The sequence below is a fragment of the Sceloporus undulatus genome, chromosome 6, assembly GCF_019175285.1.
Source record: "Sceloporus undulatus isolate JIND9_A2432 ecotype Alabama chromosome 6, SceUnd_v1.1, whole genome shotgun sequence".
NCBI lineage: Eukaryota > Metazoa > Chordata > Lepidosauria > Squamata > Phrynosomatidae > Sceloporus > Sceloporus undulatus.
This window is the reverse complement of record NC_056527.1, coordinates 24,346,712-24,363,843: the sequence shown is the minus strand read 5'-3', so window position 1 is coordinate 24,363,843 and position 17,132 is coordinate 24,346,712. Positions and strand designations below refer to the sequence as shown.

The following is a 17,132-nucleotide window of genomic DNA, read 5'->3' as shown; positions in this document are numbered from 1 at the left end:
TGTGGAAGACTGAACTAGCTCTTCAATGAATAGGAAGCATTTGACCTTTGGAGGGTGGCTTTTAATCCTTCTCTGCATATTAAGGTGATACCATAGGGATGACAAGTCTATCCACAGAGTTGCAAAATATTTTAAGATGACAGCTTCTGAATTTTCCCACCAAAAATAACTTTTATTAATACTTAATGAAAGGAAGTTAATAGCTTTAGATATTTAGCATGATTTTTTCCAACATTATTTTTGGTGGTAACAGATAAAATGTTTTATACATTCAGTTTATATCTTGCCCATTAGTAAATTTCCAGAACAGTTTATGAAATGTTTAAAAATATAACAGCACAAAATGAGCAAGACATGATTAAAATATAACCACACAGGCTGAGATCTACCACTTTGCATCTTAGCCTTTTGGTCTGACTTCAGTGAAGTTTACTCCAAGGTTAAGTTGGCACAAGGTACAGCCTAAACCTCTCTCATATTTACCTGGAGTGGATACCATGCAATTATCACAATTTTGTTCTTTTAAAAAAGATCAAGTTAGGTGACTGAGCAACCACATAAATATAACCTTGCCATACCTTTTCCTTGTCGCTGGCTTCTCTCGCTACTGTAGAGCCCTGAAACAGAAAGACTGTATCAAAAATGCCACTGGGAGTAACGCTTAAGGACACAAGTGCTATTTAATGCAGAATTATTTCATTCAGTGCATTGTAAGATTTCCCCCCACAATCCTAACACAAAATTATGCAAACTCAGGAGAACACTATGCTATACAAATAATATGGTAATGTCACAAAAAAGAAAAACACACATACAGAATGGAACTAGTTTGTAAATTTATTGGCCCCAATCCAGCAAAAATTACAGCCCAATTTTAAAAAGCAATCCCTGCCCCTTCGAAATCAGAGCAAAAATGGTTTTGTTTTCTGTTTTTTTAAACTGCATTAAAGCCTTCAGTTGTCTAAAAGATGTGCTTTTACTTTGAAACTGGAGGAACGTTCTATCTTCAAAGGGGATCTGGATGAAGGTAAAAGCAAATTATATTGCAGGTGTAGATTCAGCCTAAGAAAGGAACTCTCTCTCTCTCTATGGAGGTTTGGATCTCATTGTCCTATTATTAGCATCTTTAATTTTGCTATAACTCTCTAGAGAAATCTTCACTCATAATGTAAAACTTAATTTGTCAAGGAAACTGCCATAGAAACCTTACTGTCGCTATATATTCTAATTACAGTACAGTAATCAGTCTAGTGATAATAAGCAAGATTATACAAAGAAGCAAAGAAGATGTATTTATTACTTACATTACCGAGAATCCAAACAGCTGCTAAGATTCAACAGCAGTAGGGGATGAGGTGAATGGGTTGCCTCCATGCCGTATTATAAGACTTTTGAAACTCTCAATTAAAAAAATTGTTTGCTATGTGGAATGGAGGATTATCCACTAAGTAAAATAAGCCTGTGCTGAGCTAAATTTTCTCAATTTCTCAAATTGAATTTCTAGGTTTGGGAATACACATACATATGTACATGTGCATGCACCCATATACACTACAATCTGAAGGGGGAAAATGATGAATACTTTTTTTGGCGAGGTTCACTGGTTTTCTCTTTTTGTGAAGCTGTGCAACCTTCCATCACTCACCATTTTTCCTTACAACATCCCTATGGAATGATACCACTTTATGATTTGTTCTAAGACAGGCACTATGTGGGGGGAAATGGTGTCTGCTTACAAAAATACATCCCCACCTGCCACAATGGCTATGCAATATGCAAATTCTGGCCCTCTAAAAACACCATTAAAATCTCACTAATCATCCCAATTAATTGTGAATGAGGTCACAAAACTGGCAGGCCAGTTGGATTTGTAGACTACTTCAATCTCAGAACTGTAGGACTGGGTACAGCAAGAAAAACAATTTTGTTTCCCACCTATGGAAGGCTGCACTACTTAGGGCCGAAACAGACGGGCCTAAAGGGGCAGCATCACATCGCCCCTTTGAGCACCAGATCAGGGCCATGGCAACCACAGGCCACTCTTTTTTGAGCTAGCAAAAACCTGGCCTTTCTGCCACAGGGGTGGTTTTTCTGCAGTGTGGTACATGTAAATACCATGCCGCAGAAACGCCGTGATGCCACCTGCTGTGTGGCCAGTGGGGTGGCGTGAGGCGGTGTTGGGGCATGTAGTGTGCATATGCCACATTCTCATGAAGGTGGCATATTTTGCCAGTCTGTTCTGGCTGTTATTCTTCTAGACCTTTTAGCAGTTTTGTACCAACAAGTCAGTTGGCATGAAATTAGGTGGCATCATGCTGCTGACACCATTAAAATATGATATAAAATATGATAAACTGAGTGGCATGGATAGGGAAACCTATCTTGGTGGTTTTTACACAGCTTCATTTGCTTTTCATGCACTACTACACACAATACAAACGAGATTTTGTGGACTGTCTGCTCTCATACATATTTGCTTTTCATTGAGGAGGAGTCTTTTTTGATACCACTCAAGTCCTCCAAGTAATGACTAGATTTTGTGTTTTTTCACTAGTGTAGCCTCATCAATGTGTACCTTGCCCACACACTTGCATTTTAGGTAGCAGATGAGAGTTTTATTTGTCCAGGATTTTCATTTAGTTTGTTGTTTTTATATCTGCAGAGTTTACCATTAGAAAATAACTACTATGAGTTCTGTTTTAATAGTTTTGCTAGCTTCATTTATTGCTTTGCCTTGATGTTTTAGTATTTAATGTTTTCTTATGATAGGCAAACCATCTGAAATATATTTTAATAATGAAATATACAAATACAGTAAATGAATCGATGGATGCTAAACACTGTTATCTTTGTGTCTGTCTCCCTTTTCCCTGAAAACACTAAATATAATGAAAGCATGATACCTACCATTTTCAGGACTGCATTGTACATTTCTTCTCCTCTAATCAGAAAATTATGTATATGGACATGTCCGCACATGTACACACAATGATGTGATAATGTGGCATGTTGCATTAAACTTAATATTACATGTGTGGGGAGGAGTCAAAGTAGTAAGAAGTAACATACTGTACATAGAAGTTGCTTATGATGATTTTTTAAATATAACATTAACTAAATTAGTTTTTACTTGTCAAAGTGATACAAGACTCTGCTTTAAACATTAAAATAGATCTATTCATTACAACAAAATCTGCATGTAGAAAAAGGTCTAGCAACCTACAAAATACAGCTATTTCTCAGCTATTTTTGCTTTACCCCTCAAATGGCTCTGACCACAACCGTTAGCACTTATCTACTTTTAGCTAGCATACTGCTGGCAAGCCACTTCCTTTATAACACACAATGCCACTCAAATTACCTTATGTTCCTAAAAGGTTTTTGCATTAGATAAGCCACAAACTCTATTTTAGTTATTACAGCTTAGCAAAATTGTTTGCTTCTTTTTTCTAATGCATTGTAATAGCTAACTTCTAAACTTTAGTATAAAAAAATTGCAATAATGTTTACATTTAAAAACAATTAAAACTACTACTTGAATGTCAATAAACAGGAGAAGATGCTCACCTTTAAATCATATTTTCTATAAACAGACAAACGATGGCTGAATACATTTCTTGTAACAATCATATATACTTCAACTCCGTCAACAGTAAGCCGGTACATGCCCAAAAATTGAGGAAGTAGCGTGTTGCCATGACACTCCACTATAAACTAGAGCAAAATGTTACAGTATTAGAACTTGAATAGATAATTCTAATACATTCTGTTAAAAACATGAGTAGAAGACACAAGAAAGCTATAAATAAAAATTCAGGCAATTAAATCTTTGTGAAAAATAATACTGTCAGAAAATACTAAGAAAAGCTTTTTTGGAGCACTCTCACAGTCCATGTTGCATGAAAACTGCACATTTTGAAAAGGATGATCAAAACAAATGTGAGATATGAGCACACAAACTTTTCTGTATGATACAGAATCTCATCAGGGTCTTCTTCTTAACATTTATTTATAGAGCGCTAAAAAGTTTGCAAATAAAATAAGAAAAAAAAGAACAAATATCTGCCAAGCGGTGTACAACAATGTTACATGGTTAAAGTATCTCTCCGCTACTGCTTGCTTCTCACGAATATTCTGAGCCCACATAATCTGCCAGTTCCCTCTTCTAATTAGTTCTCACTTCAGATCTGCACCTTATGATTACACAGTTCACTTGCTGCAGGTAGAAACTATGGCGGGTTACACACCGCCATTTAGTACGTAATGAATACGTACTAGGGTTAGGAAGGGGCGGTGCTTCCACACCCCAACCCTAGTACGTATTCTGTACGTACAATATGGCGGCGGCCGTTCCACACGGCCGCCGCCATATTTACGTATCGTACGCTGTATGTCCGTACGTGTTGTGGCGTCTATGACGTCGCGAGTCCGCCCCTGGCGCCTTGCGATGTCATAGAGGCGCCGCTTAAAGAAGCTCCATTTTGGAGCTTCTTTTTCGGTCCGTGCGGGAGCCGCGCGGTGTGGCTGCTGCGGCTCCTGCATGGAGTAAGCGGCAGTGGCAGCAGACCGCCGCAAAGCGGCGGTCTGTAACCCGCCTATATGTTTTCACTTCTAAGAGCTCAGCATTCCCTCACCACAAAAAAATGTCTGCCTTGAAGACTGCCACATGCAGATATATGGGGGCTATCAAAATGGGTACCATGCTTGTTTCAGCTAGCAGATAAAAATAGTATGCATCATACACACACACCCATCGTACATATTTGACTGTAAGTCAACCTCATGTATAAGTCGAAAACAGGTTTCAGGGACAAATTATGGATTTTGATATGACCCGTGAATAAGTTGAAGCTAAAACTTACGGTCAATTAGTAAAGGTTGTAAAGGATGAAGTAAAGGAAAAGAATGCCAAAGAACCTATAAAATTCTAGGAGGCATAACTGTATGGAAAGCTTGAGGGATGAGACAATAGGGAGGGGGGTAAATGCTTCCAGGATGGACTATATTCTTGCATTTCACCAATGGATGCTTCCTTTCTTAATGCAAAAGTTAAAATATAGTACTTACATTGACCTATGATAAGTCAACTCAGGTTTTGGGAGTTACTTTTTTGACTACAATTTCTAGACTTGCATAATATACTGTATACACTAAATAAAGTTTTCTTCTGTTGTTGATATAATGGAAGAAAGAACTACACTTGACTACCAGTGAGGGATGCAAGGTCCAAAGCACCATATTGTTGTGTTCAGTGCAGGTAGAGGGGCCTCTCAGCTCCAGTTTCTACTAACAGCTCTCCTCCCTCAAGGAGCTGGATCCCCAAGCAACTGTCAAGAGAATCTGCTACCCCCAACAACGTCTCTATACATCTCTAGATCCAAGCCCATGTCAATGATTTTATTATGGCCAAATGGAATATATCCACACACTTGTGCAAACAATCAAAGTTTCAGGCAGGCCAAGATCCTGCATTAATAGATACAGCTCCCCCAAAGTTATGAGGTCCTATGTACACTTGGGGTGTGTGTGTGTGTGTGTGTGTGTGTGTGTATACATTTCCCCAGTTATCAGGTCCTATGTTTGGCTTACAAACATAAATATTAAACAGGATACTAGCCTCACTTCTCATTTCAGTAAGTCCAAGCAGAGATACCCAAATTTTTTATTGCTACTGAGAAAACAAAAATATGAAAAAGAAATTATTTGGTAACTGATAACACCTCTCAGATTTAGTAACATTTCAATCACTATTGGAAGATGTTGTATGTTTTCCTAAGGAAAATATTTTTATTTATACCCAAACTAATTATTATGGATCAAAAGAAAGTAATATTTAGTTTCATAGGTTTTAATCCAGCTGCTAAATCCAGTCCATTTCCATAGGCTGAATGAACTCAATGATTTAGTAGGATTTACATCCAACTTCTTATTCAATAGAGTCACTCTATTTGGGACTAGCCAGTGGATTTAGGACATAATCTTTTGAAAATCTACATCAAATACAGAGCACAGTGATTCACATTATGTGAGTTGACTGCATTTAGAATGAACACTAATATAAACACAGTAAAGACACTTCTAGTTTAGACACTTTGATCATCAATAGCACGACATGAAGAGAATACTATGGAGACAGATTTGGGTTAATCCTATGAGGTGTTTACAGAGCTTGAAACAGTTGGTTTGAAAATTAATTCAATAATGTTCTCTGTTAGAAATTGGAAAACTAATTTATCACCATAAACACCAATTGCTGGAATCATTTATTTAGTTATCATTAAGTAATTTGTTGACTGATACATTAGCGTGGAGTCAAACCACAGGATTTAGAGATGTTGTCAGCTCTTGAACTTAAGAGGAGCATGTTTTGTTACTGGCTTTCAAAAAGACTCTTTTTGCTCTTTTAAAGTTGTTTTCCTCCAATCTAATTTGTTTTGTCCTCATGGACTATGAAGCCCAGAACAATTGTTACCTGGGAATGGTGGGAATCCAACGGATCTGAAAAGTGTCAGATTGGGAAAGTGCCCTAAAGCGTGGGCTCATAACAACCTCTTCAGTTAGGTTTGCCACTCATCTACATCTCCTTTTTCTTTCTCCCCCACAAAGAGAGAGAGAGAGAGAGCGCAAAGGAGAAAAATGGGTGTAGAAGGAAAGATTTTCTCTTAATCATCCAAGTGCAGACCACTGCATGAGCCATGAGATTAGATTCATTGTAGTTCATGGCAAACATTACACAAGACTGTATATTATACAATATACAATAGAAATTAGTCCATAATATTTTGAAGAAGTTACTGAAAAGAGTTATGGTGCACATCCCTCTCCCTGAAAGATTCCCCCTCCCAAAAAAATCCTTCCATACAGCCCATGGAAGGGGATACTTCTGTCTTTAAAGTCTAAAGGGGCAAGGGTTAGGTTTCCAGTTGAGCAACAAATCAGTCCCCCATTCTTTTCCATCCTTCCTTCCCAAACTCAGTTCAGCTCTCTGACTCAGGTTCCAGAAATTTATCTCCCTGCTGTTTTCCAAAGAAATCACACAGATTAGTTTACCTAATCACAGAATCATGTGGTGCATTTCCTCCAATTCTATTATTTCTTTTTCAGAGACAGACCTTTGTGTTTTCTTGAATGTAAAAGAGGCAGTCACCTGTTCCAAAAAATTCTAAAAAAAACATTAACGACCTAATTCATTAAAACCTATTAAATTTTAGCAGTAATGAAGGTCTAGTAAATTAGGAGAATGTACTGGGAAAATCTAGCAAATTGCTAACTTAACAAGTTAATCAAAGAATTAATTTCAAGGTCTGCACAATTATTTTTGTAAAAGCCACACAGGCCATCTTTGGGGTAATCCTTCCTAGGATGATGTGTAGAACAATTTGAAACAGCAGTATAACGAAACAGTGATGAAAACCAGTGGAAACATCAAAACTAACAAACTAGAATGTGCCATATATGTACCCAACAAAGTCTTAACTAATTACAGTCGGGCCACCCATATCCATGGATTTAACCATCAACAGCTTGAAAATATATTTTCTTTTAAATTCCAAAAAAGCAAACTTGATTTTGCCTTTTAATAAATAATATTTAATATAATACCATTTTACCATCCCATTGTTTATAATGGGACTTCATGGTATCCATGGGGGCCCTGTAATCAAATCCATGTAGATATCAAGGGCCCTCTGTAATAGCCCAAGGAAACTTTTATATTTTATATTTTACTGTTGTTAACCGCCCGGATTGGTTTGCCAGAGGGGCGGTATACAAATTATTATTATTATTATTATTATTATTATTATTATTATTATGGTCCCATTTGAAGGCATATACATATGCATATTTCACAAGTCACTTCTGCATTTGTGTATTTTATGGAGTTATATGACCAAGGCTAGGAAACATATTGTGAAAAATGGCACAGATATGAGAAGAAGTGTCCAAATAGTTGTTCCTCTTTGTCTATGAGATTCCCATCCCTAATTGCAAAGCATTACTTGGATGAAGTGGGCATTAAATAAATCTGACTTCCTTCAAGTGAAAGTGGTAGGATTGCAGCAAATCTGAGTACTGTAAAAATTCTGAGTACTGTTGGTTAGCAGAGTATGTGTATGAAGTGAACTGTAATAAGTAGTATCTGTGTCTACCAGTTACTCTTGGGCTTTCAGTGTACTTTTAGTAAAGTCTGAAATTAATTAATCAAACAATTAATCAATGGCATTTATTGGCTCTTTGACTTAAAAGGGCCCCTGACTCAATGCACATTGAGTAAAAACACTTTCAAAATGTTAAATAATGTTTGGTTGGATATCAATGTATTTTAAAATTGTACCATATGAAACTTCACTATATGTTTCCTTTTTAGGGTCTTATAAAAAGGGTACAGTTTCTTTTTCAAGGACTTAACAAGCTATAAATAGAAGTTACTCTTTCATCAATCTTGGAATACTGAATATACTGTTAAGCTGAGGACTGTGGCCCTTCAAATGCTGATAGTTTATACATCCAATTATTTCTCACCGTCAGCTGTGCTGGCTAGGTGTGATGGGAGCGGTAGGTCAAAAACATCTGAAGGATAACAGGTGCTGCCCCCTGTTGTAAATAACGCTACAACTAAAATCACTTAAACTAATGAATCTACTGAAAAACATCTGCAATGTAGAAGATTCTGGTTTAAAAGATGTCAACTGATGTTTTTTCAATAGTTTACCATTAGTTTCAATTGCTTATGGTACTTACTGCCAGTAGAAAAAGCATGTTAGGTAAAATTCAGAACACCATCTGTCTTTGAATATGAAGTAAGGCCCTGCCTTGCACCATCCCATTTTATACCAGGAGAAAAGAATTATTATCCTTGATATGCATGGATTCATCAAAGTAAAGTACACTTTAATAGCATTCTAAGGAGAGAGTCGCTGGAGCAAATTTATGCAGTGACACAGGCGTTTTAATAGGATTAATTGAAGTCCTTCTTTGAACAACAATTACATTTCATGTGAAGAAGGTACAATGTTCCACTGAATAACCTTAGTTCTAAATATCGAAAAGGAAGATCAGTGATAAAACTACATTATATGCTTTTCCTAACTGATACAGTGTGATGTCAGATTTTTTAATACATACAGGCAATTTATTTATGCACATGAACGCATATACACACTCTTAAACACATGCCCTTACACAGGCAAAATAACAAAAGGAAAATAAATTTCCCCACCCCCGCCATAGGTTTTTTTCTGAACTGTTGTGGACTAAGCTTGGGAAATGTCCATGGCTAATACATTAAGTCAGATTACACTGAAGTCTACTGTAAAAGAACACACATACAAGTGTGTACATGTGGCGGAGAAATTTTTCCTGTTTAAAGACTATTCATATGATGAAATACTTCTTTATTTCGTCCTATTCCCACTCACATATTTGCGCTGGATGGAACTGGGCAGATTAGGCTCCCCCCCACCCCGAATCCCTCCGGAAGCAAATGCCCACTAGAAATTTACCTCAATCAGGGTAATTTAACCCTGAATTCCATTGCAGCTCTTGCGGAGAGTTCGGAACCGGTTTAAAATGAAGGTGCCTTTGCTGTCAATCAAATTCAGTTCCGCTTTCGTCAAAGTGACGTTTCCTACAGCAATTGGGCAATCAGATGTGTGCTTCCCCCCCTTCTTTTTAAAAAAAAAAACAGGCGGCAGTATGTACATATTTTGTCAAATTTAAAAACCTCCAGGTGTGTGTGTGTTGTGTGTATTTGGGTCACTACAGATTATGGATCTTTCCCTGCCTCCGTTTTCAACTCCAAAACGCAATCTAATGCCATCTCTGCATCCTCCCTCCTTGCCACCCCGGAATGCCTCATACACATATAATAATAATAATAATAATAATTTGTAACATTCACATTGTAGCATTCACATATAAAAATTAATTTAGAAAAAAAAACCTCTTGCAAAGTGCCGTGCTGGGAGCAAGCAAATGAAAGGGAACATAGCACAAGCAGACACACATTCTATCTATATGTATCACCCTGTAGCAAAAAGCATGCGCATAGTCTGTCCAAAATAATAAAAAGAGAGGGAGAAAGCTGCCTAGTGCGAGAGGGAGGCTTGTTCCATTCTGTGCCCTCTCTCTGACCTACCCTGAACTTGGCCCTTTCTCCGGTTCCTTCCTCTTGCTCTGTCAGTCACCCCGATTGCCCTTTGCATCCTTCTTCCGGCTCCTTTGCTCCGACAGTCACCCCGATTGCCCAGTGCACCCTTCCTCCAGCTCCCATCACCCTGATTGCCCTTTGCACCCTTCCTCTGGCACCTGGCACCCCAACTGCCCTTTGCACCCTTCCTCCGGCTCCCGTCACCCTGATTGCCCTTTGCACCCTTCCTCGGGCTCCCGTCACCCCGATTGCCCTTTGCACCCTTCCTCCGGCTCCCGTCACCCCGATTGCACTTTGCATCCTTCCTCCGGCTCCCGTCACCCCAATTGCCCTTTGCATCCTTCCTCTAGCTCCCGTCATCCCAACTGCCCTTTGCACCCTTCCTTCGGCTCCTTCCTCCTCCTCCTCTTTCTCTGATTAAGGGGAGGAACGTTCTGCCCTCCACCCTCCCTCTGACCTAAATCCCTCCCCTGAACTTGCCCCAATCATGATCGGGGACAAGTTCATATTTGCTGGACCCGTTTCCCCCCCCCCAAAGATACAGCTGTTGTTCTGCTTTCAAGAGACCCGCGCGAAGGGGCATTTGCCCCTGAACAGATGTGCAAGCCTCAGATTCGGTTGTGGAAGCATCGGGTCCAATATGAACTTCCCATGGTTAATTTGGTTTCTGATCTGGGGTAAAAGGTAGTCTGAATGGCCCCTTTAAATACTTTCTCTGTTCTCATATGCATCAAAACAGAATGGTCTATTTGGAAAGGATGTACTTTGATGTCAGTAACTAGCACTTTTTCAACATGCCAAAAAACAATAAGTTACAATCAAGCTGCCATCTATAGCATACTGATATATTCTAATACTTAAAAATTAAATGTTCTAAAGAATTGGCTCTTAAGCTTGGCTTAAGTGCTTAAAACAAATTAAATTACACCAATTTATCCTTAAACAAAGGATAAATGAACTCTATAGGGAGACACAATAGAAAAATATTTATCCCGTTCTAAAACACATCCATAGACTGTACTGTTCTATGGACAGCTTATTAATGAAGGGCCCATACACTGCTAATTTTCAGATGCCAACAGCTGAAGACCACTGCTGACTACAGTAACTGTTTCGAAGCCTATCTTCTGTTCTGTATTTAACACAGTAGATTCTAGCATAGCATTAATTCTGCCAGTGAGTATTAGAACTAAAGCAAATATTAGCCCTTACTGATTACTATTCTCTCCCCCCCCCCACACACACACATTTGAACTCTCTCACTTTTGACCTCTGAATGTCGATATATTACCAATTAACAATCAGGCATATTACAATGTTGTCAGGTCTGTTTTGTCAGGTCTGTTTAATTTCTGTCCACTTTTGTCTTGTGTTTCCAAGGTTTTTGTGCCTTACCAAGCCTCAGAACAGCAGCATGCCAATTTGGACTGTTTAACAAGAAACACTGCCAGGTATCTCTGCCACACTGATGAGAAGATTAGGCCAGTTGTATTACAAGTTAGACATAAAAAGCAATGGATATCAGGACAGTCATTATCAGCACTCTTGTGTAGCGCTTAACAATAGTCCTTGAAAATGAAACCCCTCCATTAGAAAAACAGTAAAATAAAGTAAAATAAGGGAAGCTAAAATGCAACTGCACACCTTCCACTCAAACTCTTAGTAAATGCAACATTGTTTGAAGAAATTGTCACCACCTATTGTAAAATCACAGGAAAACACAACATATATTATAAGTTACTCCAACTGGACCAATAACCATCAAGCACACAAAATATTTATTTATTTATATTTTGTTTATATGCCAGAGAAGGACCTAAGCTGGCTCACAAATAGGTTTTAAAATATCCAATATTGATGGGATTGCTGTGAACCTCTGAAAATGCTTGGAAATATTCATAAAATTTATTCAACACACCTGAGCTACTTCATAATCCATGTATTTCCCAACAAGCACAGGGTGAATGGTTCTGTGATGTCTCATTCCTCCCCCCATGCTTTTCAGTTCTAAAGAATGTTATGTTTAACTTAACCTACTTACCACTAAGGGGCCTGATTTATGTTTGAAATGAACAGGAAACTAAAACTTTCAAATGCCAAGTGGGGTTATTTCTTACTCTAGCAAGGTATCTTAACAGGGGAGAGAAAAGACAATAAATTTCAAATCTTGGTAATCATACCATTTCAAGAACACTGGAGTAGATATTTCTTCTGTTCCAGAATAGAAATTCTATGTTACACATTTTGATGTGTAAAAAAAATTTGAAAAGCACTGGTAGGGAGCCATTTCTTAATTGTACAGTGGGCCCTTGTTATCCACCGGAGTTTGGTTCCAGAATCCCCCATGGATGCCAAAATCCGTGGATGCTCAAGTCTTGTTAAATACAACAGTGTTGTGAAATGCTGTCCCTTATATAAAATAGCAAAATCAAAGTTTGTTTTTGCTTTTTGGAATACATACATACATACATACATATATATATATTAAAATAAAATAAAATAAAATAAAATAAAATAAAATAAAATTTGGGCTGGATCCCTATTATTTATTTTGAGCTCAGTATTTTATTTGGGCACTCCTGTTTTCTTCTCTAAGGTTTTCTCAAAGGCTAGAGGAATTTGAGCTGGTCCTGCAGGTGTCAAATGGATACAAAAATTATAATAAAACTATTTTATTATGTCTAGCTGGAATCATTTTCAACTCCGTCATTAGCATAATTTTCAACCATGACTTAGTATGTCATGGCTAAATTAATATTTTATATTGACATGCACAGCATTAAGCTTTTGATAATGCTAAGCAATTTAGTACAGTTGGCCCTTCTTATACACAGATATTTTATACACAGATTCATGCATCCACGGTTTGAAAATGTTAAAAAAAGTATAAATTTCAAATATCAAACCTTGATTTTCCATTTTTTATAAGGGAGTTTAATTTTACTTCATCCTAACTCAACTACTTTTGAAATAAGATACCTTTATACAGCTATTGTCAGAAGCCAAAACCATGTGGTATTTATTTACAGCTAAGTATTTATTGTCATAAAAGAAGGGGCTGTGTGCACATCTCCAACTCAGCTGGTAAAGCAGCACCTTTGTACAATATCCTAGACTTGCAAAAACTTTCTGGGCAGGTCTAGGCATTTAGCTTCTTCCTTCCTTCCCAGTTGTTGTGGTATCAGAGCTCATCCTCTGCTCTGCTCTGCATCCATCTTCAGGACAGAAGCAAGAAGGCTAGATTAAATGTTCCTTATTTCCCCTCCCTAAGTGAGAAGGAATAATCCCTTCATTTCACCTTGACTTGGGGGAAAAATCTGACAATTTCCAGACAGGAAAATAAGTTCTCTCTCTACCTGTATGTTTGAATTACAAGCTGTAAACAACTGTTTGTTGTTGTTGTTTTTAACTGCTTACAACTCAACTTCAGTCCTATGACTGCGAGACCTCCAAATCACCCTATCCTCTATTGCCCTGCTCAGCTCTTCCGGTTCATGGCCTTGGCTTCTCTGATTAAGTCTATCCATCTGGAGTGTGGGCTTTCTCTTTTCCTATTTCTCTCAATTTTACCAAACATTATAGTTTTTTCTAGTGAGTCCTTTCTTCTTGTGATACTTCTTCTCATTCCATTTCTCTGTATTCTAGCACTAGCCTTTTGCCCTGAGTACAGGGCATCAGGACTATCAAACGTTGTGGCTCACTCATTTCTTTAAGAATGATTCATAGTTTCTCATGATTTTTACAATCAAACACTTTGCTATAGTCTATAAATCAGAGGCTTTATAGCAACTGGAGTTGGTACGTAATGCTTAATAACCTCACCAGTGGCTTTCCCTTGGTCTCAGGTTTAGCCTGGAAATCTAAGGGTCTGGGATGATTCTGAATAGGCAATCCTAAAGAAAACTCTTAGGGGAAAATCACTAATAAATAACTTGTTCTATAACATAACTGTCTGATATTGTATGAATAGCCCTTGGGAATTTTCCTGCAATAAAAAAGGCAAACCTTATTTGCATTGGGTATTTATAATTTAAACCTCTCATCGTTTTACATCGATCTGTGCACAGAAATGTCTATCAAAATTTCTACAGTTGACACCACTACTCACACACTTATTTCATATTAGTCATCATCTCTATTGGCTTTGTTCTTTGCATGACCCTGTGCTTTGATCATGTCAATGGGGTCCAGTCTAATTCCGCCAGAGCACTTCAACATACAATTTGATAAAAGAAATGGATTTCAGTTTGACAATCAAGATCATTCACACACACACACACACACACACACACACACACACACTGCAACTGGTTCATTGAGGCTGAACAAAAACAGGTGTGCATAAACCAGTGTAAAACTATAATGCATGTCTCAGTTTTTCTTAATTCAATCTAATATCCTGGCTTACAGTGGTCAAAGTGAGAACAATGCATTCAACAAAATTTAGACAAAAATAACACTTTTTCTCTAACCCTGGCAACCAAATGATAGCCTAAACAGTTTTTGCATTGTTTTAGAGTCTGTTTGGCTTCTGCCAAACATGTGGAGAATGTTTCACAGCTGTGAAGCAAATACAGACCTCTTACCATCTAAAATTGATATAGTCGGGAAGGCTACATTAGATTTTTTTTTAATATATATATCAGTTGAGGCAGGATGTTCCTGTTAAGGGGACCTGTCAGATACTAAGTATCATAAATCTTAAGAGGATAGTATATAGGTCATAGCCGAAGGAGCAAACCAGGTCGGGTTCATGACATTATCAGTTATAAAATTAAATTAGATATTCTACCTTCTAGAATACAGGTGGACAATATATGACACATTCCCCATCACAACGGTGCCTCCATCACAGGTTGGAATGGACAGTGTCAGGGAAGAAACATTTGCCTTTTCTCCTGCACAATCTCATTTCCTCCAGTCTGCCAAATTGGGTAGTGAGTGGGCTGAGTAAGGGCTTTTAGAAATTCAGAATGGATTAAGCATCAGTATCAGGCTGCACTGAAGGCCATAAGCAACTCACAGGCCACCGTCAACAGAACATTGCCATAGAACAGGATAATAATCAAGATGAGTGTCTGCATTTAAAGTAATTTAAAGCACATTTCATAGAATCATAGAGTTGGAAGAGACCACAAGGGCCATCCAGCCTAACCCCCTCCCATGCAGCAACTCACAATCAAAGCACCACTGACAGATTGCTATCTGGCCTATGTTTAAAGACCTCCAAAGGATACCCCACCACACTATGAGGGAGTGTGTTCCACTATCAAACAGTTCTTACTGTCAGGAGGTTCCTCCCAATGTTGAGGTATAATCTGTTTTCCTGTAGCTTGCATCTATTGCTCTGGGTCTTATTCTGTGGAGCAGCAGAATTGCTCCATCTTCAATATGACATCCCTTCAAATACTTTAACAGGGCTATCATATCACCTCTTACCTTCTCTTCTCCAGGCTAAACATACCCAGCTCCCTAAGTCTCTCCTTACAAGCCCTGGTTTCCAAGTCTCTCCTCATAGGGCATGGTTTCCAGACCCTTCATCATTTTGGTCACCCTCCTCTGGACACGCTCCAGCTTGTAAACATCCTTTTTGAACTGTGGTACCTGGAACTGGACACAGTTTTCCAGGTGAGGCCTGAACAAGGCAGAATAGAGTGGTACTATTACTTCCCTTGATCTAGACACTATACTTCTATTGATGCAGCTTAGAATCACATTGGCTTTTTTAGCCACTGCATCACACTGTTGACTCATGTTCAACTTGTGGTCTACTAAGACTCCTAGATCCCTTTTATACGTAGTCTTGTTAAGGCAGATGTCTCCCATCCTTTATCTATGTATTTCATTTTTTCTACCAGAGTGAAGTACCTTACATTTCTTCCTGTTGAAATTCATTTTGTTAGTTTTGGCCCAGCTTTCTAATCTATGAAGGTCATTTTGATTCAATTTAAAACATAATGAAAAAGCTAAGAGCACAACACCCTTCTGTCACCTGATATAAAAATTAAAGGACTGCCTAAATAAAAAAGGTGTTTCCTAGCCAGAAGAAAGAGAACAGAGTAGGACAACCAAACCTCTTGCGGGAGGGATTTCCAGAGCCTGGGAGTAGCCATGGAGAAAGCTCTTTGCTGTGTCATCACCAAACATGACTGTGATAGTGGTGGAACTGGGAGAAACCCCTTCCTTGAAGATGTTAAAACTGAGGTAGTTTCATAGACTATGGCGCGTTACAGACCGGAGACTGCCCCTTATGGGCGGCCTGTAGGCGCACCTTTCCCCGCCGGATCGGGGCCTCAACGGCCAGAGCGGCAGCCGCTGAGGCCCCGATCCGCCGCTTTCCGGGCTGCGGGGAAGCGGCAAAAGGCCCCTTCCCCACAGCCTGAAAAGGCGGGGAGATGGAGAAAGGGGCCGTTTGGCCCCTTTCTCCTTTGGTCCGCTGGGCGCAGCCGTCTGAAGGCTGCGCCCAGCAGACCAAACGAGGAAGGAGCTCTGAAATGGAGCTCCTTCCGGGGTCACGGAAAGGGCGCCGCGACCCCGATACGTCACAACCGCGCCGCCTCGTTTGGAGGCGGCGCGGCTGTGATGTATTGATGACGGCGGCCATGTGGAACGGCTGCTGCCATTTTGTGCGCGCACAGCGCGCACTAGGGTTAGGGCGGTGCAGAAGCACCGCCCTGCCTTAACCCTAGTATGCACTGCGCGCGTACTTTTAAGCCCGTGTGTAACGGCCCACAGTTTCCCAAAACAGCCTTCTCAATGGTTGCTCTCATGATGTGTAACTCTCTGCCATGAGAGGCTCAGTTGTTCCTCCCTCCTCTTTCTGCCAGAAGTCAAAGACCTTCTCATTTAGGCAGGCTTTTGGCTCTTAATTTATCTGGCAGAAGGGTCTTTTGATGTGATATTCTGTGCATTTAACTTTTAAAATTCTTTTACAAGTGTGTTTTAAAGCACAACATCCTTCTGCCTCATGATTTAAGAATTA

The 17,132-nt window shown here is 39.0% G+C and overlaps 1 protein-coding gene across 10 annotated transcripts in view; it reads right to left on the bottom strand.

Annotated features, from left to right (window-relative positions):
- The window catches only part of PIP4K2A (phosphatidylinositol-5-phosphate 4-kinase type 2 alpha), a 94,435-nt gene that overhangs the window by 13,604 nt on the left and 63,699 nt on the right, over nt 1-17,132 (bottom strand). For all 10 annotated transcript variants that reach the window (XR_006104657.1, XR_006104659.1, XR_006104658.1 and 7 more), the window contains exons 5-6: nt 3,568-3,714; nt 579-617 (exon numbers count right to left, since the gene is read on the bottom strand). Coding sequence is in view for 4 of the 10 variants with exons in the window: in XM_042475334.1 (XP_042331268.1) it covers nt 579-617; nt 3,568-3,714 (186 nt within the window). In the remaining 6 variants the exon portion in view is untranslated. The remainder of the gene's footprint in view (nt 1-578; nt 618-3,567; nt 3,715-17,132) is intronic.